At 33.5% G+C, this 27,369-nt stretch overlaps 2 protein-coding genes across 3 annotated transcripts; one reads left to right on the top strand and one right to left on the bottom strand.

Moving 5' to 3' along the window:
• The first annotated feature begins 283 nt into the window (after positions 1-283).
• Positions 284-15,624, top strand: LOC123672295 (cleavage and polyadenylation specificity factor subunit 1). The gene is made up of 16 exons (XM_045606351.1): positions 284-617; positions 701-915; positions 971-1,287; positions 2,883-3,133; positions 3,197-3,378; positions 3,621-3,902; positions 4,020-4,307; positions 4,759-5,067; positions 6,322-6,983; positions 10,172-10,421; positions 11,829-12,153; positions 13,987-14,360; positions 14,469-14,601; positions 14,686-14,826; positions 15,093-15,222; positions 15,378-15,624. The coding sequence occupies exons 1-16, from the start codon at positions 449-451 to the stop codon at positions 15,562-15,564; spliced, it is 4,215 nt and encodes a 1,404-aa protein (XP_045462307.1). The 5' UTR covers positions 284-448; the 3' UTR covers positions 15,565-15,624.
• Positions 15,625-17,367: 1,743 nt separating this feature from the next.
• Positions 17,368-27,168, bottom strand: LOC123672291 (serine/threonine-protein kinase VRK1-like). 2 transcript variants are annotated; one of them, XM_045606347.1, is made up of 6 exons: positions 26,869-27,168; positions 26,447-26,792; positions 25,900-26,393; positions 25,061-25,546; positions 23,483-23,912; positions 17,368-18,263 (listed from the first exon to the last, which is right to left on the bottom strand). In XM_045606347.1, exons 2-6 carry the CDS (start codon positions 26,754-26,756, stop codon positions 18,196-18,198), a joined length of 1,788 nt encoding a protein of 595 aa, XP_045462303.1. In that variant the 5' UTR covers positions 26,757-26,792; positions 26,869-27,168; the 3' UTR covers positions 17,368-18,195. The 2 variants fall into 2 exon arrangements, with proteins under 2 accessions (XP_045462303.1, XP_045462304.1); XM_045606348.1 differs by having other exon boundaries at positions 27,027-27,151.
• Positions 27,169-27,369: the final 201 nt, after the last annotated feature.

Here is a 27,369-nt window from a genome sequence, read left to right as displayed (position 1 = left end):
TAGCACAATTTGAAATTTGGTACTGAGTACAATTCCAAATGGCAGTTATCTCGTATGACGAACAACCAATAGGTTTTTTTATGTTCTGTGAGGTATTTCTTCCACCAGTTATGTCAATGCTTTGTGTTTGTGTGATATTCTACAAATATTCATCAGAGTATTATGATTGTTACCAGGTAGCGTAGCGCTTATGTCGATTTGCCGTTCATGATCATTAATTAATCCGAAAGAAAGACTGTCATAGAGTCTATGGACTATGTCATTTTTATTCTATGGCTACAAACATAACCTCCACATTAGTTGGTTGTTAGGGAAAATTGATATTTTCAATTTTGGAATAATTGCGAATGATTAAAAAGTAGTGTAATGTATCCGACCAATAAACAAGTTTAAAAGAGTGTTGACTTTTATTTCGATCTGATTATTCTCAATATAGCTCAATTGAAAAATGTTTTCTATATGTAAACAAACACATCCAGCTACTGGAGTTGAACATGCAATAAGTTGCTATTTTTTCAATAAAACCGAAAGAAATTTAGTTTTAGCAGGAGCAAATATACTAAAGGTTTTCAGACTCATTCCAGATGTCGATACAAAGAGTAAAGAAAAAATATCAGGTAATTTAAAGTGTCAATTAGTGATAGTGATAAAGTATGTTGTAGATTTAATTTCTTCAAGTCAAGCTCGTTGTTTTTTCTAGATATTTATCCTCCGAAATCGAAACTTGAGTGCATGGCTCAATTTTCATTATTTGGGAATATCATGGCCATTGAGAGCGTTAATCTTGCAAATGCTCCAAGAGATGCTTTACTTTTAGCTTTTGCCGATGCTAAAATGTCTGTTGTAGAATATGAACCAGAAAGTCATGATTTACGAACGTTGAGTCTACATTATTTTGAGGATGATGATATTAAGGTATAGAATGGTATTTTTATAATTTGAATATATTAAGAGAATCTTTTATTTTTAGGATGGGTGGACACATCATCATCATGTTCCTCTTGTACGGGCCGATCCTGAGAATCGTTGTGCTGTGATGACAGTGTTTGGCAGAAAACTAGTAATTTTACCTTTTAGAAGAGATACTTCAATTGATGATGCAGATACTGATGTGAAACCAATGAGCCAAAATGCTTATGGTTCCAAAGCTCCTATATTAGCATCTTATATGATACACTTGAAGGAGTTAATGGATAAGATTGATAATGTTATAGACATTCAATTTTTACATGGATATTATGAACCAACTTTACTGATTCTTTACGAGCCTCTCAAAACATTTTCAGGGTAAGAGTTTAAGGATTGATGTTAAAGCGTCCATCGGTTCGGTACCATCAGTTAAATTAAAAAAAGATTTATTTGTTATTGGGAGAAGCCAATCGTGATTAGATTTAAAGTGAAGTATAAGCATGAGCCAGAAAGGGTATGGGTCTCTGTAGTTTGCCAGGTTTAATATCTAATTTTGGAAATAACAGTATTGAATGAGTATTCATTTATGAATAACTATTGACCAATGTTATTGGCCAAATTTAATAAAGATTTGGAATAATGTTCATATCCTATAAAAATCCTGAAAGGTTCAGTCAGCAGCAGACTTCGTTAAGGTAACCACTATAACCACTGTAAATAAATGTTAAATTATAACTTGTAAATAAATCAATGAAAGCACATACTTCTTTCATTCCTAAAGAAATATCATCAATTTGGGAAATCTAGCCTGTGGAGAGCCTGTTAATATTCGACACAGTCCACACACACCTTTCAAAGTTTCTAGGCTGATTTAAAATCAGCCTCCCCATAAATAACCAAATATTCATTGTGTCAGGGCGTTAGGATCATTGGAATCGGGGATACAAGACAACAATTGATTCAATTAAAAGTATACTGCGTATATGCGTTTTCGACCATTTTGAGAAACTCTATATTAGTCTTATTACAACTATAATTTTTACATTCAATATTCTATTTTGATTAAATTTGTCATATTTTTTTGGTTTGGGCGGTAGAAGGCTCCTGGATATGCAGCATCCGTTGCGTATACGCAAATGTGAAATTTCTGGTACCTTAATGTCTCCTGATATACTGATCTGATTTTGATGAAATTCAGATTGGGTAGTGAGTGGTTCTCTAACAATTTCAGCTTCTTATAGTGCGCGTTGCATTTGCACAAACTTGAAATTCCTAAAACTTCTGTATCAGGTCAGATTTTAATGAATTCCATTAAGGGTATTAGACAGGAAGTGTTTTTATAGAAATTTCAGTTCCTATGAATTTCGGTGTGAATTCTGTAAACGAAAATTCCTAAAACTTCGATATATCGCATTATACTGGTCCAATTTTGATGAAATTTGAATTGATAGATAGATAAATTCTTTATAAATTAGTGAGTGGTTCCATGAGAATTTGAATTTTAGCTATGCCGGTCGTACGTTGCACAATCTGGAAATTGATAAAATCTGATACGGGTGTTAGATATTGAGTGTTTTCATAGAAATTTCAGTTTTTCTGAATTACGTTGTGGATTCTTTAACGTGAAATTCCCAAGCTTCAATATCTCACATTATATTGGCCTGATTTTGATTAAATTTGAAGCAGGTATTTGAATTGAGTAGTGAATGTTTCTATAAGAATTTAAGTTCTGCTGGAAGTACTTTGCGTTTGCACAATCTTGAAATTTCTAAAAATTCAACATTTGGCTTTAAACTGGTGTGATTTCGATGAAATTTGGTGTATGGGTTTTTGGCTATTGGGATTGGGTATTGAGTAGTTCCTTAGAAATTTAAGCTCTTCTAGATTGTACATTGTGCTCCAACCATAAGACAATTTTGACTTATTTTTTAATTGAAATTTTGAAATAGTTAATGAAAAAATATGTATTTCAGGCGGGTGGCTGTCAGAACGGATACTTGTGCAATGGCTGCTATTTCTCTAAATTTACAACAAAAAGTTCATCCTGTAATATGGAGTGTTGCAAACTTACCTTTTGACTGTACTAGAGCGATTCCAATTAAAAAACCTCTAGGAGGAACACTTGTAATGTCAGTCAATGCCTTGATCTATTTGAATCAGAGCATTCCCCCATATGGAGTATCCTTAAATAGCATTGCCGAGAGCAGTTCAAATTTTCCTTTGAGTAAGTGGCAGAATAAAGTGCATTTTTACTAACATTTATAATATTATAATAATTGAATTTCAGAATCACAAGAAGGAATCAAAATAAGTTTGGATTGTGCCCAAATAGGATTCTTGGAGGATGATACATTAGTATTATCACTGAAAAACGGCGATTTGTATGTGTTAACTTTATTGGCTGATAGTATGAGATATGTCCGATCTTTCCATTTCCATTTAGCTGCTTCTAGTGTTCTGACTACTTGTGTAAGTGTAATATTTTAATTTATTTTTCTTTGATTTCTATTTGTAGTTTTTTTGAACATGATTATCTGCATGAATAGAATAAGTTTGAACTAATATTTTTTTTAGCTAATAATTGTTATTAATTGATGTTTTTATTTGATTTCTGTTATTCTTTATGACCCTCAATCTTATTTATAAAATTCACCAATGATTTATTTGACCAATATTCATTCAACTTAATGACAATCTCTTCTTTGTTTTAGCTATGCATTTGTGAACACAATTTCTTATTTTTGGGTTCACGTTTAGGAAATTCACTTTTATTACGTTTTCAAGAGAAATGCAATGAAGTCATAGTTCTGGACGACTCTGAAGAACCAGCAGCCAAACGATCTAAAACAGATGAAGAAGAAGAAGATCGAATAAGAGACTCTCTCACTGATTGTATTGCTTCTGACGTACAAGATATCAGAGATCCCGAGGAGTTTGAAGTGTACGGAAGTCAACAAGAGACTAGTTTACAATTGAAGAGTTACACATTTGAGGTGAATAAATTTGTGTTACTCAATATTGAAAAAATAATATGACTATATCAACAAACATTTTTTCATGGAATCTGAATATTGAAGTTACTTTTATTCACGATAAATTTTTCTGTGCAGGTTTGCGACAGTTTATTGAATATTGGACCTTGCGGTAATTTAACTCTGGGAGAGCCAGCTTTTCTGAGTGAAGAATTTTCTAACAGAGTGAATATTGACCTTGAGATCGCAACTACCTCAGGTTATGGCAAGAATGGAGCTTTATGTATTTTACAAAAATCAATTAGACCACAGGTAGTAACTACATATACTTTACCAGGATGTTATAATGTTTGGACAGTTTGCAATGGAGGGGATAAACATGCTTTTCTTTTACTTGGCAGGGAGGAAGATACATTAGTATTACAGGTGAATGCTTTTTACATCATTGTCATTTATTGAATAATACAACTTTTTTCCTAGCCTCTTTGAATGAATTTTCTCATCTACATAGAGCAAAAGAATTAGAAAAATAGTCTAAAAATTTTGTTCATTGCTTATGTTCTACATACCATTTTTCTTAGTGAAAAGTGTATGAACAATACAATCTGATACTATCAATTTCATGGAAGAAAAAATTACATATATTGAAAAAATTGCAATATTTTAACTTCAGAATTCCAGATAACAGAGCAATAACAGTTGTCTTATATTTTCTACAAATTGTAATATGTTTGAAAAAGATGAGGTTTTGCTCATAATCTTCATGAATTCATCTTACATATATACAAGAAATAGAAGTGGTTGAAATTTGAAAAAAAAAGTTAAAAACATGAAATGCATATTTTCCTAATTTTGTAAAAATTCCTTTTTCCTCCAGACAGGTCAAGAAATTGATGAAATTACAAACAGTGGATTTGCAGTAGACTGCCCAAGTGTTTTTGCTGGAAACCTTGGTCATAACAAATATATTGTGCAAGTTACCACAGCTTCCATCAGGTTACTTAAGGGACCAGTGCAAATCCAACATATTCCGCTGAATCTAGGGTCTGCCGTTATTTTTGCAACAAGTGCTGATCCTTATATTGCACTTTTGACCACAGATGGACAAGTTATAACGTTCATGTTGAGAGAATCTAAACAAACAGGATCTGCCAAACTGGTTATTAGCAAGTCCACTTTGTCTAATGTAAGTACATACTACTATATTCTACTTCCAGATAAGTGCCCTCAAATGTTGAGGTGGAACAGTTATAGTATTAGGTATATACTGAATCTCACAACACTTTGGTTGTCCAATCAAAAAACATCAAATGTATTACAATGTTTTAGGGGTCTTAACGCCCTATTACACTAGGTTTTTTTTCTGTCTAATTTTTGACAGATGTATGGCACGATCAATCTATGCCATTAAACGATGAAAAACGATAGCCGCTACTGCTACGGTTGCAGCACCATATCTTTTTCATGAAATTTTCTATGACCAATTGACAACATTGGCAGCTGTATGTTTTTGATAACTTTACGAATTCCATCTTTAAGTTCTCAAAACGCTTGTGGAGCATTGGCATAGACCTTATGTTTCACTTGTCACTAAAGAAAAAAGTCTAAAGGTGTTAATTCACAAGATCTCGGTGTCCAAATGTGATCACCTTTTCGAGAAATAACACAGCCAGAAAACTCTTCTTGCAACATTGCGATTGTTTCATTGCTTGTGTGGCACTTAAAGCCGTTTTGTTGAAAATAAATGTTGTCCACATCAATGTATTCCAATTTCGACCATAAAAATTCATTTATCAAACAAAACTCGGTTTTTGTCTACAGGCTACAGCACCGTGTGGCACTTAAAGCCGTTTTGTTGAAAATAAATGTTGTCCACATCAATGTATTCCAATTCCGGCCATAAAAATTCATTTATCAAACAAAACTCGGTTTTTGTCAACATTACAGGCTACAGCACCAGTTGTTCTTGAGCAACGCACATGGTTTCTGTTTTTCACATCACTAACTAATCCCAACATCTCGAATTTTTCCATCAGTTTCCCTATTGCCGGCTGAGAAGGTGTTTCACTACTACCCAAAATTGCTTTAGTTTTACGAACTGTGACTCCTAAATTTCCACCATTTTTGTAGTGAATTTTAACAATTTCAATGTGTTTTTGAAGCTTATATAGTTCCATGTTGAGTAATGGCGTAGTTTTTACATTTCAAATGTCAAAAGATGATAGCTTCAAAAGTGACAGCTTCTCAGATAGGCTATTGAAAATTAAACCCCTTATTGGAAAACCCTGTTTTTTGTATACTTTAGGATTGGACTTTGCATTTTGGTTGAATCTCAGTATTAAGATCTTTGTACTGCAAATCAGAAAAATAGGTTTATTATTTCAGTGATTTTATTTTTTTTTAACATATTTCGAAGTTAAGAACAAACATTTTTTTTCAGGTTCCGCCGGTGACAAATATTTGTCTTTATAAGGACCTTTCTGGACTATTCTGCAACAAAATTCCTGAAGAGTTCACATTTATACCACAATCTGTTGTTAACGATAACGATATTAAACCAGATGTAGAGAACGAAGATGATCTTTTGTATGGTGATAATAGTGATTTCAAAATGCCTTCTCTGAATCCGCCACCACCAAAACCAAGATTGAGACATAACTGGTGGAAGAAATACCTCACAGAACATAAAAAAACCTATTGGTTGTTCGTCATACGAGATAACTGCCATTTGGAATTGTACTCAGTACCGAATTTCAAATTGTGCTACTATGTAGCGAATATTTGCCATGGCCCCAAAGTTTTAGTTGATAATTTGGAATCTGTATTACCTGGCAGTAATACTACGTTACATCCAGGTGTAGATCATCGGATTAGGGAAATATTAGTGGCTTCTTTAGGAAATAAAGGATCTAAGCCAATCCTGTTTATTAGAATGGAGAGAGATATTTATATGTATGAAGTGTTCAGGTATACACGAGGAAATCTCAAGTTGAGATTTAGGAAAATGAACCATAATATAATTTACCAAGGAAACACTGATGTTCTGCAAGATACCGATAATTCAGACTGGTTCTATGTCCATGAAAATATTCCTAAAATGAGGTAAGGTCAAAATGAGTTATATATTATATCCATGCACAGTAAGGTGTATATACATGTTGTCCCAAATTCAATACGAGAACTATCATCATTATTATTTGAACTGGGGTCGTTGTGGCTAGGTAAGCCTTCCGGGAACTGCGACCATGTGGATCTTTTGTTCTCTACTCTACTCATTCATGAAAACCCGAGGAGGTCGTCAATGGGCGCTTTCAGCAGAAAGATCGGTAGCGTAAGTAGCTCCGCTACTGATAGGTATCAGTTTGGTAACGTCGATTTTCTCTGCTGGACGGGTTGCTCCTTTTCTTGACAGTTCCGTTCTGTGGGTTCTTCTTGAAGGTTATGTTATGATTACAGAATTTTGGGTTATAATTGATTTTAATTTCTAAGTTTAACTTCGCCTTTCGGTATTATTACTTTTTCATTTCGACACCTTCGAAACATTGATCATGGATATGAGAGTTATTCCATTCGTTTTTGATGACGACGAAGATATAATCACACAATCATTGGATCTGTTCTAGAATTGGCTGAACCCTTGCCTAATTTGGGAAGTAAAGCCGTTATTCCAAAAGCCCCCCTTTCATTTTATTGTTTGGTGAAGTTTTAGTATTTTATTAGTTAATATGAATTTTGAATAATTCTTTATATTATTATACTTGAAGTAAAATAGATCTATAGTCTGTGCAAATATTGTTTGTCCCGGATAACTAGAGGGAAATGCTGTCAACATAGTTAAAACATATATAGTGTTTTCTGCTTCACCAGTGGAAGTGTGCAATTTAAACTTATAAATTAATTATGTGAAACTCATTGGCAGAATCCCTGTTTTGAATTTAAATGTGCGAATATACTTATTGTATAAAACCGAAAATAAAATTCATCAAGGAAAAAATATAAATTTGTTTTCAAAACATTTATTTCAAACTATAAAACTGGCACCAAGGCTTTAGCTAATACATGTTAAAATATCAACAACAAGAAAATAACATTAAGTCAATTATCTGTTCTTGAAATGTTCATTGAAAAAAAAAATTAACACAAGCAATTTCATTTTTACTAGTCATCAGAGGATTTTGGGGCAATTCATATCTAAATCTAATCAAGAGTGATTAGATTTAGATATGAATTGCCTCAAAATCTCATTCCTTTCTGCCAATAATCTGTTGTGCTCTTTTAATTCTTTTGTAATTTCGGCGAGTTGATTTAATCGCCTAACCTATATGTTACGGTTTCAAGTTCAAATTCAAATTTCGTCCCAAAACCACTGTCACTTGTCAGTTACTCAACATGTTCCCAAAAAGGAGCCTAAAATAAATTCGCTACCTAAAATGGCGACTGCTCCGTAGCATACGCTCCCTAGCGGAAACTGATAAATTGCGTTCAGCAGAAAAATCATAGAATGTTGACAACTGTTCCACAACTGTTGTGTCTGCTGAACGCGCCCAATGACGTTAATAAAATTGACAACCTCCTTAGGGGCCTTGGCTGTTACCTCTCGGGTATCCAGGACCAGCTTGCTCATATGAATGGTTCTTAGGCCAGCCAGCTCTGGACACTTGCATACCATGTGTTCGGCTGTTTCTGCTTCTGATCCACAGAGCCTACAAATCTCATCTGCTGACTTTCCCATACGGTACAAATGATGTTTGTACCGACAGTACCCCGTCAGCGGTCCCACCATCACCCCAAGCTCGGCTCGTGACAGCTTCAAGAGCTTTCTGGCGTAGGTAGTTGAAATCGTCACGAATTTCTTGGCTTGAGTAAGTCCAGTGGGTAATCCTGATATTCAACTCCCATTGCTGGACCGCAGCCTTATATTGGTCTTTTCCTAGCCCACAGAAAGGTTAAAGTCCAGCAGGTGTTAACCTTGATGTACTTTTTGCAAGTTCATCTGTTTTTCATTTCCTTCAAAACCACAGTGCCCATAGTTGAGTTACTTTATGGCCTCTGGCCAGTTGCCTTATATAACGGCACTCCCAGGTCAACAGAGACCTCTGGCAGTACGATTCCAGGGATCTCAACATGGTCTGGCTGTCCGTGGTGATGTAGACATGCGCCCCCTTGAGGTTCATTTTGAGACACTCCTGAGCGTATACGTAAACAGCCAGTATCTCGGTCTCACTTCCCCTGGGCTTTAGAGATCCTCAGTTTAGTTCCATATATCCCACTGCCACTACCTCTCTCTGATTTTGATCCATCGGTGAACCATGTGGATGACTTTTTGTCCAAACGATTTACGAAACTTATTGCACTACGGTCATTTGAGACGGTTTCAAAATCGAAGATGGTTGGCATAACATCTGATGGTTTTGCCAATAGGTTTGAAGATTCAAACCTTGAATAAACTAGAGATAGTTGATTCAATATCCTCATATGTTCAACCCAGTTTCTAGGTAGGAGCTATCGAGAACTATACGACTTATAGAAAAAAAAAATCTTCAAGGACCCCTCCCGCGATCCCTTTTTTCAAATGATATGATATCAGAAAGCAAATCATAGACATCTTGATTCGTTCTCGAATTAAAGGGCGTTTTTGAAAACGGAGATCGGGGGTCCTTGACGGTTTTTTCTGCAAGTCTTATATTTCTTGAGATGCTTTCAGTAAGTATCAAATTGGGACACCCTGTACAATTGCAAAAAAAAAATTGTTACTATTGACGTGACGTGTCGACGCTTTTACTCCTATTGCAAGCTGCATATTAAATATTATTATTATTATTTATTAACGACATTAGACGGTTTATACCGATGAGACTGTCGTGTTAGTTTGAACAATTGTCTACAAAATATCACAAAGTGTAACATAAGACACTATCACATTTTATATAGTCTTCTATCACTTATTTCTAATAGTGTGCGTTTTTGATAGCAGATGCTTCATATTCTGTCGTGTTTAGCGAGAATGCTGTATCTGAAATTGTAATTAAATTACCGTATTACAATGTTGGTACGAAAATTTAACTTTGTGATTAGCTAAAAAAAAACGTACCCAAGAACCCATAGAAACGAAAAATCCAAAAGCAAAAAATTTCAGATACGTCAGATCTCCATATCTCAATTCGTTATTTTTTTTGGTGATATATTCTCTTTGAACATTTATCTGTAATGTCATACTTCTGCAAATAAAGAAATTTATTATTATTATTATAATTCTGGATGCTCAAATATTATACTAATAAAATTTTCAGGTATTTTAACAATGTAGCTGGATACAATGGGGTTTTTATATGTGGTGTTGATCCTCAGTGGGTGTTTTTGCCTACGAGAGGCGAACTGAGAGTTCATCCTATGAGTATTGACGGTGAGCTGCATTGTTTCGCCTCGTTCAACAACCTCAACTGTCAGCATGGATTTTTGTACATAAACAGAAAACACGAGTTACGAATCGGCTTGTTGCCTGTGAACTTGAGTTATGACGCTCCATGGCCTGTCAGAAAGGTAAGTGTAATTTATATCTTGCTAATTTTATCAGAATTTCATTAGAACTTCTATGTTCACATCATAGAGTAATGAACATATTCTGAGATTCACATTGATTGAGTTCTGACTAAGATGTCTAAAAACCAGGTGTATGGACTGATTAGCTTTTGTTTTGCCAATTTTGAGAATATTAGTTAAGCTTCGTTATGTCAACTTTAGGTAGCGCTATCAACAAATTAAGATTCTTGTTGTTTATTATTTATGAGTTTTGTGCCATTATGTAGCTATATATGTATATCTTTCATAATAGTTATGATCTATGGAAGCAATTCTTGTAATTGAAATACCAATAAACTCTCTCTTTTTCAAATATTTGAATTCATTCCAGTAAATGTTCGTGTTTTGTTTCACGACTTTGCACGATCATACTCGGTTACACATCGCTTTTGATTGGTCAGTATCGGGTTTTAATTAATGTATCCAATCAAAATCAACAGGAAAAGATCGAAATGACAAGTATGACATTGCGGCGCCGCCACGAACTAAAACTAATATTTTCAATTTGGTCGAATGTCATTGCATTCAAAATTTGAGGAGTGCATACACCATGGTTTTAGACATCTTAGTTCTGACCTATCGATGGTGTAAGCATCGAAAGAACAGGAATGTATTAGCCCATTGTGAAACCATTAAATGCTTTCTACCTAAACTGAATCTGGAAAAATGATAAATTAAGAAATGTTTTACTAGATAAGAGGAATCTATAGTTAAATTTAATGTACATTTAACTCTAGACATGTACAATAGTTGGTCAGTCTTCATATTAGTCAAAGAATGGATTCGTGAACATTTTTGGGGCAGTGATTTTTATTTGAATTGAAGTCTTACAATCACTAGTTTTTGACTTTTAAGGTAGCTCTATTGGAATGGAAAAAGTGCTTCCAAAAATGATTCAAATACATCCTAAGCTTTTATCTTTGTCGAGAATATTTTGAAAAAGAATAAATCCATTTTGAGTTTTGAATATGTATTTATTATTTATTTATTTTTATTTACTCTTTTATCCCAAGATTTAAGTAGCCATAACCATCGGATTCCATCACAACTTATTTAAAAAATTGAAAAGTAACGAAGGTATTGCAGAAGTTCAACATCAGATTAGTCTCTTGTGTTGAATAATCTGTTAGGATGATTTTTAAGTGCCTTTTTTGATATACGATAAAAAAATTGTTAGCTGCCATAACTGTCAGCATAAAATAATTGATTCATCACTTGAAAAAATTCAAAAGTCTAATGTTATTTACATATTAGTGCTTAAAGAATCATAGAGTCTGATACTGGAATAAGATTTACTCGAATTACTACTTTTGACTTTACCTGGGAAATTTTTCAGAACGAATTTATTTTATTTTTTATCTATTCTAGGTACCTTTAAGATGTACCCCCCACTTTGTAACTTACCATCTGGAGTCTAAAACATATTGCTTGGTAACAAGCATTGCAGAACCGTCAAATAAGTATTACAAATTCAATGGTGAAGATAAGGAACTATCGATTGAAGAAAAAGGAGAACGATTCCAGTATCCGCCTCAAGAAATTTTCAGTATAATGCTTTTTTCCCCTGTCTCTTGGGATATCATACCTAGCACAAAAATCGACCTCGAAGAATGGGAACACGTGAATTGTTTGAAAAACGTGTCTTTAGCGTATGAAGGAACAAGGTCAGGATTGAGGGGCTATATCGCTGTGGGTAAGTTATCAGAAAACTTGAATTTTTTCAACTATTAAAATCTTATCTCTAAATTGATGATATTATTATAGAAATTAAGGGTAATTTACTACCGGAACATCATCATATTCTTGATATAAAAAATTGTAATAAATAAAATAAAATAAATTGCTCGAATATCCTAATGATTACAACAATTGTTTTGCCAACACTGTAGCTTCTCCAAGTTACATGTTGATCGTAATCTATTTCAACATTTTATAAAGATTATATAGTTAGGCCATTGAATACTATAGATTATATGTATAGTAGTAAAAGGTTGGGAATGGTACAATTCAAAATGGCAACACTGTGTATTATTTCTGACATTTCTTATGTCATTTGTGTTCAGTAGGTTATGCCATTTAATCAGGAAAAGAAACATGCTTCAACAACTTTTAGGAATGGTTAAATTGTTTCACCAAAATCAGAGCACAAGCGCTGAAATTTTCGAAAATTTTTTAGATACAGTATCATTAGGCTCCATTAGAGCTACATTCCCAAATTGTTTGGAAATATAAAGGGTGAACTAAAATAATTGTAAATGACCAAACATGTTTCTCATGTTTTTTATTGAATTTCTCAGTTTCATATGCTTGAAACTGACCGGTTTGGAGATATTTCGATTTTTCATAAATTGTTTTTTGGAAAAACCTAATGGCTCTGAAATGAATGAATAATAATAATAACTGTTCTTCAGTGGCCTGAAATGAATGAATTTATTTAATTGAGATTTCAAAAGTGAATACTAGAAGAAAGTATGTAAGTACTGACTTATTGATAAATATAATCATTGAGAACACGATTGTTCAAAATAGCAAATTTATTGATGACTCATTCAAATGTTGATTTCGGGCTCATCCCAAATGGCATATAATGTATTTCATCTTTTTATTGGGAAGGAAATTTATCATTTTCAAAAATTTTTTTTAAAATGAAAAAATAAAATTTGGCTCTGCCATTTGGAATAGGCCGAATATAAACATTTGAATAAATCATCAATGAATCATCTTATTTTGAACACCCAGTTGAGTTCCTAATGATTATCAAATAGTCAGTACTTACCTCTGTTCTTCTAGAATTCACTTTCACAATCTCATTAAAATAAATTTATTCATTTCGAAGTTATTAGATTTTTCCAAAGACCCTTCAATTTATGAAAAATCGAAATATCTCAAAAACTGCAAGTTTTAAGCATATGAAACTATCAACAAACTTGGGCTCATTTATTCCATGCAATCAGAAAATTCAATAAAAACAGGGTGTTCCATAAGAAAAAACATATATGGTCATTTATACTTTTTTAATATACCTGTCGCCTGTGTATTTCAAACAATTTGAGAATGATACTATATCGAAAAAAAAAATCCGAAATTTCAGCGCTTAACTGTGAACACCTATACTATTATTGAAGGACGACGCCTATTTTGCGAAAACGATTCTATAACTAGATATTGCCACACTCAAATGATTCTCGCGATATTGGATCAAAATTGAATGTCAAAATAACACAGGCCCAGTATGAGGAATTATGTTTCATAATATGTTACGCACAGGTAGTTAATTTTAGAATTGAAAACCTCTGTAACTCACCATGTTTATTTATGTTGAATAAACATTATCATCATCATCATCATCAACTGCTGAAAGTCATTCCTAGATAATGAATTTTTGAATTAATATTGAACAGAGTTATCATGAAATGTAGTCTTTATGCAATGCCATTACTGTTTTACATTACAATATTTACCCTTCGTCTTCATTAGGGCTAATATGAAAACCTGATATATTCAATTTTTTTTTATCAATTTCCAGGCACAAATTATAACTATGGCGAAGATATCACTTCAAGAGGTAGAATCCTTATTTATGATATAATTGAAGTTGTTCCTGAACCTGGTCAGCCACTGACAAAAAATAGATTCAAGGAAATATATGCAAAAGAGCAAAAAGGTCCAGTTACGGCGTTATCTCAAGTCAGCGGTTTCTTAGTATCTGCTGTTGGACAAAAAATTTATATTTGGCAATTAATTGATAATGACTTAGTTGGAGTAGCTTTTATCGATACACAAATATACACTCATCAAATTTTGGCAATTAAAAATCTGCTGCTAATTGCCGATGTCTATAAATCCATATCGCTGCTTCGATTTCAAGAGGAACATAGAACCCTTTCCCTTGTATCAAGGGTGAGTAAATACATAATTTAAAAATTGATAAAATGTTAAATAATTTGAACATTGAATTAAGTTCATTTTTATGAAAAGAAACTAGCTAAAACGTAATTTCAATTGCAGGATTTTAAACCATGTGAGGTATATTCAATTGAATACTTAATCGACGGTTCAACTTTGGGATTCTTAGTATCTGACAGAGAAAAAAATCTGGTCCTTTATATGTATCAGCCAGAGGCAAGGGAATCTTTAGGAGGTGAGTTTTTTTTTTATTAACTGAGTTTTTTATTATGTAACACGTTTTTCTTAATCATTTTGGGTAAAATATTTAATTTTGTAGGCCAAAAATTACTTAGGAAAGCTGATTTTCATCTTGGTCAAAATGTAAATACATTTTTCCGATTGGCGGTAAAAGTTACCGAAAAAGATGAAGATACTAAAATATTCACTAGTGGAGATAGGAGGCACATGACAATGTTTGGTAAGTCCCAATTTGAGTAATTACAAATTTATAAAACTAATTATCAAGCTGATAGTTGTCCTCTGATTTCTGGGTCATAAGTTGTCATTTTAATTAGAATTAATGTTATTAATAAGTATCAAGAACGTAAAGTATGTTTTACCGATCAAAAACAATTTTTTGGAGAAGCGTACCTGTTTTTAATCCAATCCCATTAGTTTTCCATAACTTTTTCATAGTCTTCCTTTTTCTAAAAAAGAATTACTAACTTATTTTTTTTTTTACAGCTACACTTGATGGAGGAATGGGATATATTATGCCTGTTCCAGAAAAAACATATCGTCGTTTGCTGATGTTACAGAATGTTTTGGTAACTCATGGTGCCCATATCGGTGGTTTGAATCCAAAGGCTTACAGGTAAGGATAATTGAAATTTTATAAAATTGCATTTAAAAGGATTTTATTCTAGAATCATTTTGCTTTTTGCTGGAATAAAACCAATAATAGTAAAATATTGTTAGTTTGTAAGTCGCAAGTAGCCATAAATTTAATCTTTGTTAATTTATTTTCAGAACATATAAAAGCCATAGGAAATTATCAGCTAATCCTTGTCGATCAATCATTGATGGTGAATTGGTTTGGTATTTCCTGAGTCTGACCCTCACTGAAAAAGTTGAAGTATCAAAAAAGATTGGTACGAAAATTGATGAGTTATTGGATGATCTAGGGGAACTTCAGAAGTTAACAAGTCATTTCTGATTGAATTTTCCTTAGATAATCTTATTTTGTATATAAAATGTAATAAAGTTTTTTTCCTATTATTATTTTTCAATATGACTGAACCTTTTAACTTAATTTTTACAATATATATGTGCATTTATAGTATTTGAACAGAATGTGTTTTTTTTTTAAATTTCCACATCCTTTGGCCAATTTTGCTTATTGGCTCTGTTAACCTTAAAAGAGTAAACACGGAAGACGTCTTGTCTTAAGTAACTCATTTCATCCTGGAGGAATTTTGGCTCACATATACGCTCCCTCTGCAAGTGTTTCAATCACTTTTAGTTTTTGCTGTGGATGATGATTAGAGTTATTGTGCAGAGTTCATCTATTTCCTGAAATCCTATCTTACAAATAGGAAATTATTCGTCCAGAGCTTTGGATTCAAGTCGTATGAGTGCTTAGCGTCGTCTGGAGTTCCACAAGGGTTCATTTTGGGACCTCTGTTCTTTATAAATTGATGGAATTTATCTACATCGTGGCATACCATAAATCAGTATGGACTCGCTAGAGGGAAGCCGGGTTTATTTAATAATTCTCTTTCTATACAATACTGCATGCCCTCAAATTGATTGCTTTGACTTCCTGCCCTCAGTAAGTCTGTACATCTCTAGGTTATAAGTTCGTAATATGTATATCTACATCCCGTTTTCGCTTACTAACCTTCTGGTTTTTTGCGCCTCTGCTAAAGATGTGTCAAGGTTTTTGTAGTATTCAACAGGTCTTGGATATTTTTAACTGTACCAATCTGACATGAGGAAGGCTGTATTGAGATCGTAAATTGTATGATAACCTGTTTTTTAATTTTATACTGGATGTTGACGCGACGCTGTATTACGCTGAGATTTTCGAAATTTTTTTCGACATAGTATCATTTGTCTCCTTTAGAGCTACATTCTCAAATTGTTTGGAAATAAACGTATCAAAAAAGTGCAAATGATCAAACAAGTTTTTCATTGAATAAATGAACTCAAGCTTGTTCAAAGTATCATAAGCTTAAAACTTCCTTTTTTTTGTTATTTAGATTTTCTATAAATTGGAGGGGCTTTGGAAAAATCTAATAGCTTTGAAATTAATTAAGAAGAACGGAGTTAAGTACTGACTTTTTGATAATCATTGAGAACTCTACTGGGTGTTCAAAATAAGACGATTCATTGTTGACTATTCAAACGTTAATATTGGTCTTATTCTAAATAACATACCCTACATTTTATTTTCTCATTTGGTAGGGAATTGGAAACAAGCCCGCAAATAACGTTTGAAGAATCATCAATAACTTGTCTCATTTTAAACACCCAATAAAGTTCTCAATTATTATCGAAGAATCAGTAGTTACCTCCAATCTTCTAGTATTCACTTTTTCATTCATTTTGAAGACATTAGGTTTCTCCAAAAAACCTTCAATCTATGAAAAATCCAAATATCTCAACAACGGTAAGTTTTAAGTAATGAAACTTTGAACAAACTTGGGTTAATTTATTCCATGCAACCTGAAATTTCAATGAAAACATGGAGTTCCATATGAAAAAGCATATGTTTGGTCATTCTCACAAATTTTGGTACAGTATTTCCAAACAATTTGAGAAGCTATAATGATATTGCGCGAATTTTCTTGAAAAATATTTCAGCGCTTAACCGTTATAGTGTCGAATCAATGTATCTTATTATTTGCGTTTCTGTAAGTGGCCCGAGTTGTGGAATGGTATAGAAATGCAATTAAACGTAGTACTTTTACTTTGATTTGCATATTGTAGTTGATAATATTTCAATAAAAAACACACATATCACTGGAACAGCTTTATTGCAAAGAATCAAAATTTAGATAATTTTTACAATCACAGTATTAAGTTAATATTGGTATAATTATCAATTATATATCTGACTTAGTTTGTTTCATGTAAGTTGTCATTTTAGTAAAGAACTCAATATTCTTGCAGTCAACTATAAAAAACATACCTAAAATTAGATCTCTTTATACAATTACAAAGCACACAGAATATCAAAAAAAAGTTGCAGTTACCAGGAACATAAATTATTCACAGTAAGAAATAACAGATAATATAAATTAATTGAAAAAGAACATTTTCTTCTAGTGCAGAAATTAAAACCGCTACAGGAGGATATTGCTGCGTATAATGAACATTTATGATACTCATTAATCTGCGATAATAGTAACTAATCTAACAAAAAATAAATTGCCAATTACCTGTATCAGTTGAAATTTCTGAGGACGAAAATTGTATATCAGATAAAATCTGTAAAATTATAACGTGATACATAACATAAACTGTAATAAATAATTTCACAAAATTTATTTCTTCGTGAAAAAAAATTAGAACATTGGGATATTGCAATATTCTATTTGATAAAAATTCACTGACATCTTCAATTATACAAAATAATGATGTTTTTTTGAATCGTCAAAATCAATACCTTCTATTATATTATAGCTGAAAATTATTGTTTTATTTTAATATGTATTTAACTTTATCACAATTTTTTTATGATCTACCACATTTAGTTGAAAATTACAGAATATAAGACTCTTCGGAAGTAAATACATTTTCATTGTTTAATCAAATGCTTCATATAGAAAATTAATTTTGGATATCATCCCCTCAAAGAGTATGTCCTTGTGGGAAGGGCAACCTTATTCTTCGTTTTTCCACATTCCTTATCTGAAAGTTGGAAATAAATTTATTTAGTGATTTTTTATTGAGCACATAAATGGTAGATATTTTCAATTGCCATGATTATTTCTAAAGAAAATACTAATAAAAAAATAATCTGAAGAGGCTGCCAAAATTCAATTTTACACTAAATGCTATCAGTTTGCACTACAGGGTGTTCCTAAATTGGAGGTACAAAAGAAAATGAGAGATTCCTTAGATAATTTTGAGAAAAAAAGGTCCTACAAATATAGTCCCGCACATTGTTTGTTTTCAACATACAGGGTGTTTCTTGTAGTCCCGTTTTTTTGTGATGATTACATAAGTTTATCGAATTTTTATTAATCTTCTGACTGCGTAAATAAGTACCGAAGAATTCATTCATTCAGCACACTTAAAAATGTCTATCATATAGCGATACGGTGCGCACGTGTTGAAAAACGATCTTCGAATTTTGCTGATAACTTTGAAAAAGAAAGTGTTAAGTTTCATGAAAATTGGGGGTTTAGTGAATAAGACATTGCTACCCTCACTAAGTGGAAGGAGGTAGAAAAATCTCCCGTTTTTCTACCAATATAATTATATTATTGGATTTGCATTCATTCAAGAATTGATAAACACAAACGCGATAAAGTTGACCAGATGTCCCGAGAATCAGATAACCGCGGATAGCGAGGAAACAAACATGAGTTCCACGCCTGGGGATCTGATAAACCCTAATCAGAATGATATACAGGAGGTCCAGATGAAAGACACCACACAAGATAATTGTACACAAAATAATCGCTCCCCCTCGGAAAACATAATTGGATTTGATCAACATGGACAACCAGTTTATCAAGTCCCAAAAACTCACACATGGCAAAAAGTCACTAACAACAAGAGAAAAAGAGTTCATCGCCAATCTTCAGAAGAAAGTGCGGAGCAAATAGAAACAAACAACAGATTCCAACAACTCCAAAACGATGATGGCGGAAATACTTTACCTGATGAGCAAGGAAAGGGAAGAAAACATAACGAAAGGGAAGTAATCCACAAACCTCCACCTATATATATTTATGGTGTGTCAAACTACAAGGATATGATAGCAAGCCTAACAACAGCGACCCCTCCTGAAACATATGTTGTTAAAAGCATGGCAAACAATATAATCAAAGTCAACCCAGTCAATTCAGAAACATATAGAAAATTAATACATCATCTAAGATCTGAAGATATCATACATCACTCCTATCAATTGAAGGAAGAAAGGGCTTATAGAGTAGTTATACGGGGATTGCACCACTCAATACCAATACCCGAAATTAAACAGGAGCTCGAAACAAAAGGCCATAAAGTGAGAAATATCATCAATGCCAAGCACAGGGTGAGTAAAGATCCACTCTCACTTCACTTCATAGATCTAGAGCCTCAAAAAAACAACAAAGAGATATTCAATCTGGAATTTCTTGGGCAAATTAAAATCAGGGTAGAACCACCAAAATTCAAAAACACTATTGTTCAATGCACGCGATGTCAAGATTATGGACACAGCAAAACATATTGCAGAAAACCCTATAACTGTGTTAAATGTGGACAAGATCATGACAGTAAAAATTGCCGGAAACAAAAAAATACCCCAGCCACATGCGCACTTTGCCAAGGTGATCACCCAGCAAATTATAAAGGATGCTCTGTTTACCGTGACCTAATGAATATGAAAAACAGAAATAAAGGAAACAGAACTAATCCACAAAACCAAGTAACAACCAGTACTCCACAAGTCCAAACACTACCGCAACCAAGAAATATTAGTAAAACGAATAAAACCTACGCCCAAGCCCTAAATACTCAAGACACAGATGGCATACAACAACTATCAGAAAAACTAACAGACTTCCTGGAGGATTTCAAGAACTTATTCACACAACTGCTCAATCAAAACAGCATGATCCTAAGCATGCTCACTACAGTCATCAACAAATTATCTAACTAATGGCTACATCACTACGAATTGCTGCATGGAACGCCAATGGCCTAAAAAACCATATCCTGGAAATAGAATACTTCCTTGACATCAACAAAATCGACATCCTACTAATCTCAGAAAGTCATGCAACCAATTATACTGATATCAAAATACCTCGATACAACATATATTATGCAAACCACCCAGATGGAACAGCACATGCAGGATCAGCGATCATAATAAAAAATACATATAAACACCATGAAGAACAGCCTTACATCACTGCCAAAATCCAAGCAACTGTACTGAACCTGGAAACCTTCAATTGGCCCCTATGTATAGCAGCAATATATAGTCCTCCACGCCATACAGTAACAACTGAAGAATATAACGACTTCATACTCACCCTAGGCCCTCGTTTCCTTACTGCAGGCGATTGGAACGCGAAACATACCGCATTTGGGTCTAGATTAACCACCCCCAAAGGACGAGCTCTATATAGAACGATATCAAACAATAACCTCAATATCCTATCTACAGGGGATCCCACTTATTGGCCCACTGACTTGAATAAAATTCCCGACCTGCTTGATTTTGGAATAACTAAAGGCATTGGTGATGTACACATCAATATTGAATCCTGTTACGATCTGTCATCCGATCATAGTCCCATAATAATCACCCTTAGCACTCACCCGATCCAGAAGAAGTCTATACCAAAATTATGCACCGCAAAAACAGACTGGGAACTATTTCGGAAAACAATTAATGAAGTCATAACTCTGAACCATCGAATAAGTAATGGCGAAGAAATAGAAGAAGTTGTTAAATACCTGACAGAAATCATACAATACGCGTCCTGGACTGCTACACCAGATACAAGTGAAAAAGTGGAAATTCAAAATACACCACTATACCTTAGGCAAATGATATCTGAAAAACGAAGAATGAGACGACTATGGCAAAGAAGTAGAAACCCATCAGTCAAAAGGAATCTAAACAGACTAACTCACGAGATCACGAAAACCTTACAAGAAATAAAGAACAACAGTTTCCATAACTATATAACCCAGCTATCTCCTGACGACCATTCTTTGTGGAAAGCAACAAAAAAGTTGAAACAGCCCATAGTAAGCAACTCACCCATCAAAAAATCTAATGGAACTTGGGCTCGCACAAACTCTGACAAATCAACAGTTTTTGCTGAATATCTAGCTGAAGTATATAGTCCCAACCAACAAGGTAACTCTGACAGTGAAATCAAAGATTTTCTAAATGCTCCTAACCAGTCATCTCTTCCAATTAAGCACTTTACACCGAAGGAAGTATTCAGTGAAATTAAATTATTGAATCCACGCAAAGCACCTGGACATGATCTTATAGTAGGAGACGTACTGAAAAACCTGCCACGGAAAGCCATAGTCCTTCTCACTACCATACTCAATAGAATTTTAGAAATAGGCTACTATCCAATGCAGTGGAAACTCGCACAAGTGATCATGGTACTCAAACCCGGCAAGCCACCAACAAACTGTGAATCTTACCGCCCGATTAGTCTATTACCTATCATGTCAAAGTTATGCGAAAAACTCCTACTAAAAAGACTAGAAGAAACAACACCACTGAAAGAACATGTGCCAGATCACCAATTTGGATTCCGTAATAACCATTCAACAATCCAACAATGCCATCGAATTGTCAACAAAATCAAAACTTGTCTTGAAACGGGAGAGTACTGCACCTCGGTGTTCCTAGATGTAAAACAAGCCTTTGACAGAGTTTGGCATGAGGGACTACTATTCAAACTGAAAAAAATCTTACCTGACCGATTTTACAAAATATTGAAGTCATACTTGAACGACCGCTACTTGCAGGTTAAAACAGAGGACTCGTTATCCGATTATAAGACCATAAGATCAGGAGTTCCACAGGGTAGCGTACTCGGACCTATACTCTACCTGATATATACCTCGGATATCCCACAAACTGACCAGTCTATCATAGCAACATTTGCGGACGACACAGCAATTATAACCTCAGATGCAGACCCATTGTTATCATCCCAAAAACTACAAAATCATCTGGATGCTCTCTCTGATTGGCTTGAAAGATGGAAGATTGATATTAACACCAACAAGTCGGCCCAGGTAACTTTCACCAATAAAAAAGGGAAACCCCCACAAGTAAAATTGCAAAATACACCCATACCTATCCAAACAGAGATCAAGTACCTGGGACTACATTTGGATGAGAAACTGACATGGAAAACTCATATAAAAATGAAACGGCGACAACTCGACCTAAAGGTGAAGAAAATGTACTGGCTATTGAACAAAAAATCGAAGCTATCTCTTGAAAATAAAGTGACAATCTATAAATGTATCCTTAAACCAACGTGGACTTACGGAATAGAACTATGGGGATGTTCTAAGCCGTCCAACACAAGAATACTCGAGGCATTCCAGTCCAAAACACTGCGTATGATAGCAGGAGCACCATGGTACGTCACAAACTACAGCTTACAAAATGATCTGAGAATAAAATCAATAAAAGATACAATAACGCCAAGAATCAACAAATACAAGGACCGAACCACAAATCATGAAAATATAATGATTAGCAATCTTTTCGCCCAACCCCTCTTGGATAAGAGATTGAAAAGAACCTGGCCCGAAGACCTCTTGGAGGAATGATTGTACGGAGAACCATTGATGGATGGTACCCGACTCAAGCCATGAACCAATACTTATAACATTTACTAATTACTATATAAGTAGATTGTAAATATGCAATAAACAGTTAATAAAAAAAAAAAAAAAAATTCAGCACACTTTACTAACTGGATCTTTTTAATACTTTGGTTTCTCCCAAGGAATACTAGAGAACTGGTTGGAATTTTTTTTCTCTAAATCAGTAGCAGATATGACAAAACTACAAGAAACCATTAAGTTTGGTACTGGACAAAAGTTTCTTTTTACATTTTTCCAAATTATCAGTGGTCAATCAAAAAAAAATTCTGGAGGAAAGAAGCTCCAGGAAAAATATACCCTATAGATTTGCATTCAAAATTAGCATATCACATGATGAAATCTTTAAATTAGAATATCTTTGCCAAAATTAAGTTAAATATCTTGTGAGAGGAAGGTGCTATGAACACATTTTTATTTAATTTCGAAACTGTAGGTTTGATCAATAAGAAAATTCGCATTTGGATTTAGAATGGCAATTTGAAGCTTTGAACAAAATTTCATGCTGAATGCAATATAAATTCTCTACTTACTTTTGTACTTTTTTGAAATCTTCCTCGCTTTCTTCTGCCTCTTTTTGACAGGTTTCACAGCCTCCTCCAATTCTTGTAATTCCAACATTTTAAGTCTTACCGCCGCCATTGCAGGTGTGTATCCTTCCGGAAGGTCGCCCAAATCCGTCTCTGGATAGCTATTGGGAGACAGTCCCTTCCTTTCCTCGTATTTCCTGAAAACCTCTCGCATTGCCGGAGTAGGGTTCATTTTCTCCAAGTCAAAGTCCAAAACATTGGGAAATTCGTTATTATCTTTCCGGTCCCTGACTTTTTTGAGAAGGATTTCGGGATCAGAAAGCATCCTTGACCATTTTAATGCACGATTGATTTTCTTTTTCTTTGTTTTCTTACGTAGTATGGGTGGGGCCGGCATGTTGGATAATAATGGAGGCCTTTTGAAAACATCTTCCTGAAAATTCAACTTTTTTTGAGCGTTCAACATCCACATAAATTTACTTTACAGGAATATACATCTTTTTTTTTTCCTGGTTATTTCAGGAAGCATCATCTGATAACTCCTGCAATTTTAGAAATTCAAGGAGAGGGAGTCTTGAATTACTGGGTTCAATTAACTGATCAAGATTTTGAGGTCAAAATACATTCATTACGTCTGTTTACATGATAACTAGAAATTTGGAGAAAAATCCATTAGATGGTTCCGGAGTTATACCCATATGAAATTTTGTTATCCCATTATTTTAAAAAATAACCATTCGATCAAAATGAAATTTTTAACCAATTGAAAGTAGTGTAACTAATATTAATGCAAAATTTTATGGGGATCCCGTAGAATCTGTTTTACTGAAATATTATGTGTATAAGAAATTCAAACAGAAAAATTCAGATATGTAGCTTCTCTACATGGGAAAAAATAATAATGTTTTGCCAAATAGAATCAAATAATACCTTTCAGAAATAAGACGAAGAAATGCCAAGATACAAAAAAAGAACGATACAGTTGGCATTAATTTTTTTTAAATTCGTGAATTTCAATGAAAAGATCATTGCATCCCAAAGTAGACAAATTGGAATGTTCTTCCATGATTTTGTACCAATATAAAGGGTTTTCTTATACCGGGTTTCATTTTGAATAGTCCTCTATCTGGACAGCTGTGATCTTTTAACATTTGACAAATACAAACTAAGTCATTATTAAAAATGGAACGATATACGTTTCAACAAGTCTCTGACATCAGCAGATTTTGCTGTTTGGAGATCATGAATGAATAAATAAAAAAAACATACAGCCGCAAAAGTGTAAAATGGTTATGGCCATATTGCTGATATCGTTTTCCATCCTTAATGGAATACCTTCTTCTTTACAATGAAATAAACCTCTATTGATTTTTCCTTAAACAAAACCTCATATTGGAAAACCCTCCACTATAACGATTCGAAATTTCAAATCGAATTCTGTAAAAAAATTAAATAAACACGAGTTTGAAAATATGCATATAGCCTGCTTAGGTGAAAAGTCTTGATAAAACTTGATGAGACTACTCAAAAAAAAAAAGTTATTATTTGAATAGAAAAATGATTAATTGAAAAAATATTTACCATGTCTTCAGAAATTTTTTTTTTTACTAATCTCCAACCTTCCAAGTTGTCAAAATCGAACTCCAGATCTTGGTACCCATGCTCCATCAAAGCCTTTGTGATAAACTGCTGACAGCCGTCATAATCTGGAGTGTCTTGGACGTCCAATCCTTTGATGTAAAGAAAAAATTCTTTTAATAATCTCGGGGGATCAGGCATGCAGAAATACAAGAATCCCGCTGTATCCGCAAAACAGTGCCTTTTCTTCCTTTGCATCATTTCTTGATTTTCCAAATCATTGATCCATGGAAGAGAGCCTGTCAACCAATATACCATGTTATAGGCCAAAGATTCCAAGTCCGATCTTCTTGACTGTATGCCTTTGTGAGCGTCTCTAGAGCAGAAAAGCAATGTTCCAGCGTGCGCTTTGCGTTCATCTCCACAAGTTTTATGCTCTCCTGTTGACAGTCTGTACTTAGATGCAAGACCAAAATCTAACAAATAAAGCTGTGGAAAATCAATATTTATCAAAAAATTGTAATTAAAATATGGAAATTCATTGAAGCACAGAAATAAATTTTTAGATTTTTTTCACACAGACTTAAAGAGTAGCCTCGAAATAACTAATACTTAAATCTTTTTGTCAAATTGAAGTATATCGTTCTTAAAAGTCTAATCTACGAAGATGACGATATTTTCTTAACTGTTAAATAGCATATTCAATCACTGCCTGAAAAACTTGAATTGAAAAAACTGTTATTGTAAAAGTAGAAAATTCCAAGGATATTTGATTCTGACAGATGAGATAACTTGAAATTTTGGATCAGCGAATCTAATATGCAGTTGAACATTATCATTACCTGGTCTCCTGTAACATTTGCAATTTTTGTTTTTTCTTTTCCCTTCCCTAGTAGGGAACTTTCATCTTGAAATCCAAATGAATAATCATCAAATAATTGATCCAAATTATAGTTAATGTGTTTCACAGGTCTAGTGTCATATCGTTTATACCGTGCACTACACACTTCTGTTTGTTTTTTCACTTTAGATTTAAGACACTTTCTTTTAGAATTAGTTTTCACTTGATTCAACATTATATTCGCTGCTTTAATATCAGAATGGATATATCCCTTGTCATGAATATATTCCAGAACTTGTAGTATTTGCTTTGAAATGAGAAGAACTGTTTTCAAGTTGAATTTCTTTTTCTCTTCCAGAATTCCTTCAAGGTCTTTTTCATATCGAGGTAATACTAAAAAACGATACTTTACACCATTGCATACATGGGAACCAGAAGCTACATAAAACGGAATGCCTAATATTGGAAGACCCTTTAGTTTTGTCCATTCTTTAACTGAAAAGAGATTTTGATTCAATAAGGAAATTACATTGAAAATGAATACTTACTCATATCTTTTTTACAAATTCTCAAGTAACAATTAATTTCAGTGAAGAGTCCTCCACTTGCATGAGTTTCTATCTTCACAACATATTTCTCTTTTCCCTTTGGATATCTTTCAGATACATGATGTATAACACCAAACCCACCAAATCCAATAGTCTCTCCAAGTATCCATTCATTTCCACATATATCCTTGAGAATCTCTCCTGGCTTTATATCAATGCTACTCCTTTCACAGTCTTGCAAAGCTATTTTCTTATTGGGTTCATCTGAATATTTCTCATTATTTCTCTTAGGCATTGTAAGTAAACACATTCAATTAAAGAACTTTCTTCTAGTGACTTCTGCAATCTTGAAATTTTGACACTAAATCAAACTTGATTCTTTCGTTTTCCTATATTTGAATCATTAGGAAAATTCACACTACCTGAATTGATCTTATACAAAACGTAACATTTGGTTTTCGTTGTGAAGAACCAAAAAATAACGACTTTTAAACGTCATTCCAAACCAAGGAATTTCGTCGACATAAATAGTATGAAATCCCGGGATAATTCAATAATTATATTGTATATATAATATTACCATATCATCAGAATATCTTGAATTGAATTAAATGAATGATGAGAATAAGAAAATGTCAATAGATCTTGTTTTCACGGCCATCTTATACTATAGATCGACTGTAGTGAGCTTTACTCTACCCTATACCGGCCCGCCACTGGATACAGCGCCGTCTCTATTATACTTATCGTTAATTTCTTTGGACATGAAAATGTCAGATGGTTTTTGAAATTTTAGTTATTATAAATGGAAATACTTGAATTCCTAATATATTAATTGCAATTAAGATTACATAATTGAATATTAATTTTTTGTTTCCATTTCATTTAAATAATAATGTTTAGTTCAAATTACCTTTTACTTC

This window comes from Harmonia axyridis, chromosome 2 (assembly GCF_914767665.1).
Source record: "Harmonia axyridis chromosome 2, icHarAxyr1.1, whole genome shotgun sequence".
Classification (NCBI taxonomy): domain Eukaryota; kingdom Metazoa; phylum Arthropoda; class Insecta; order Coleoptera; family Coccinellidae; genus Harmonia; species Harmonia axyridis.
This window is presented reverse-complemented; position numbering and strand designations above follow the sequence as displayed.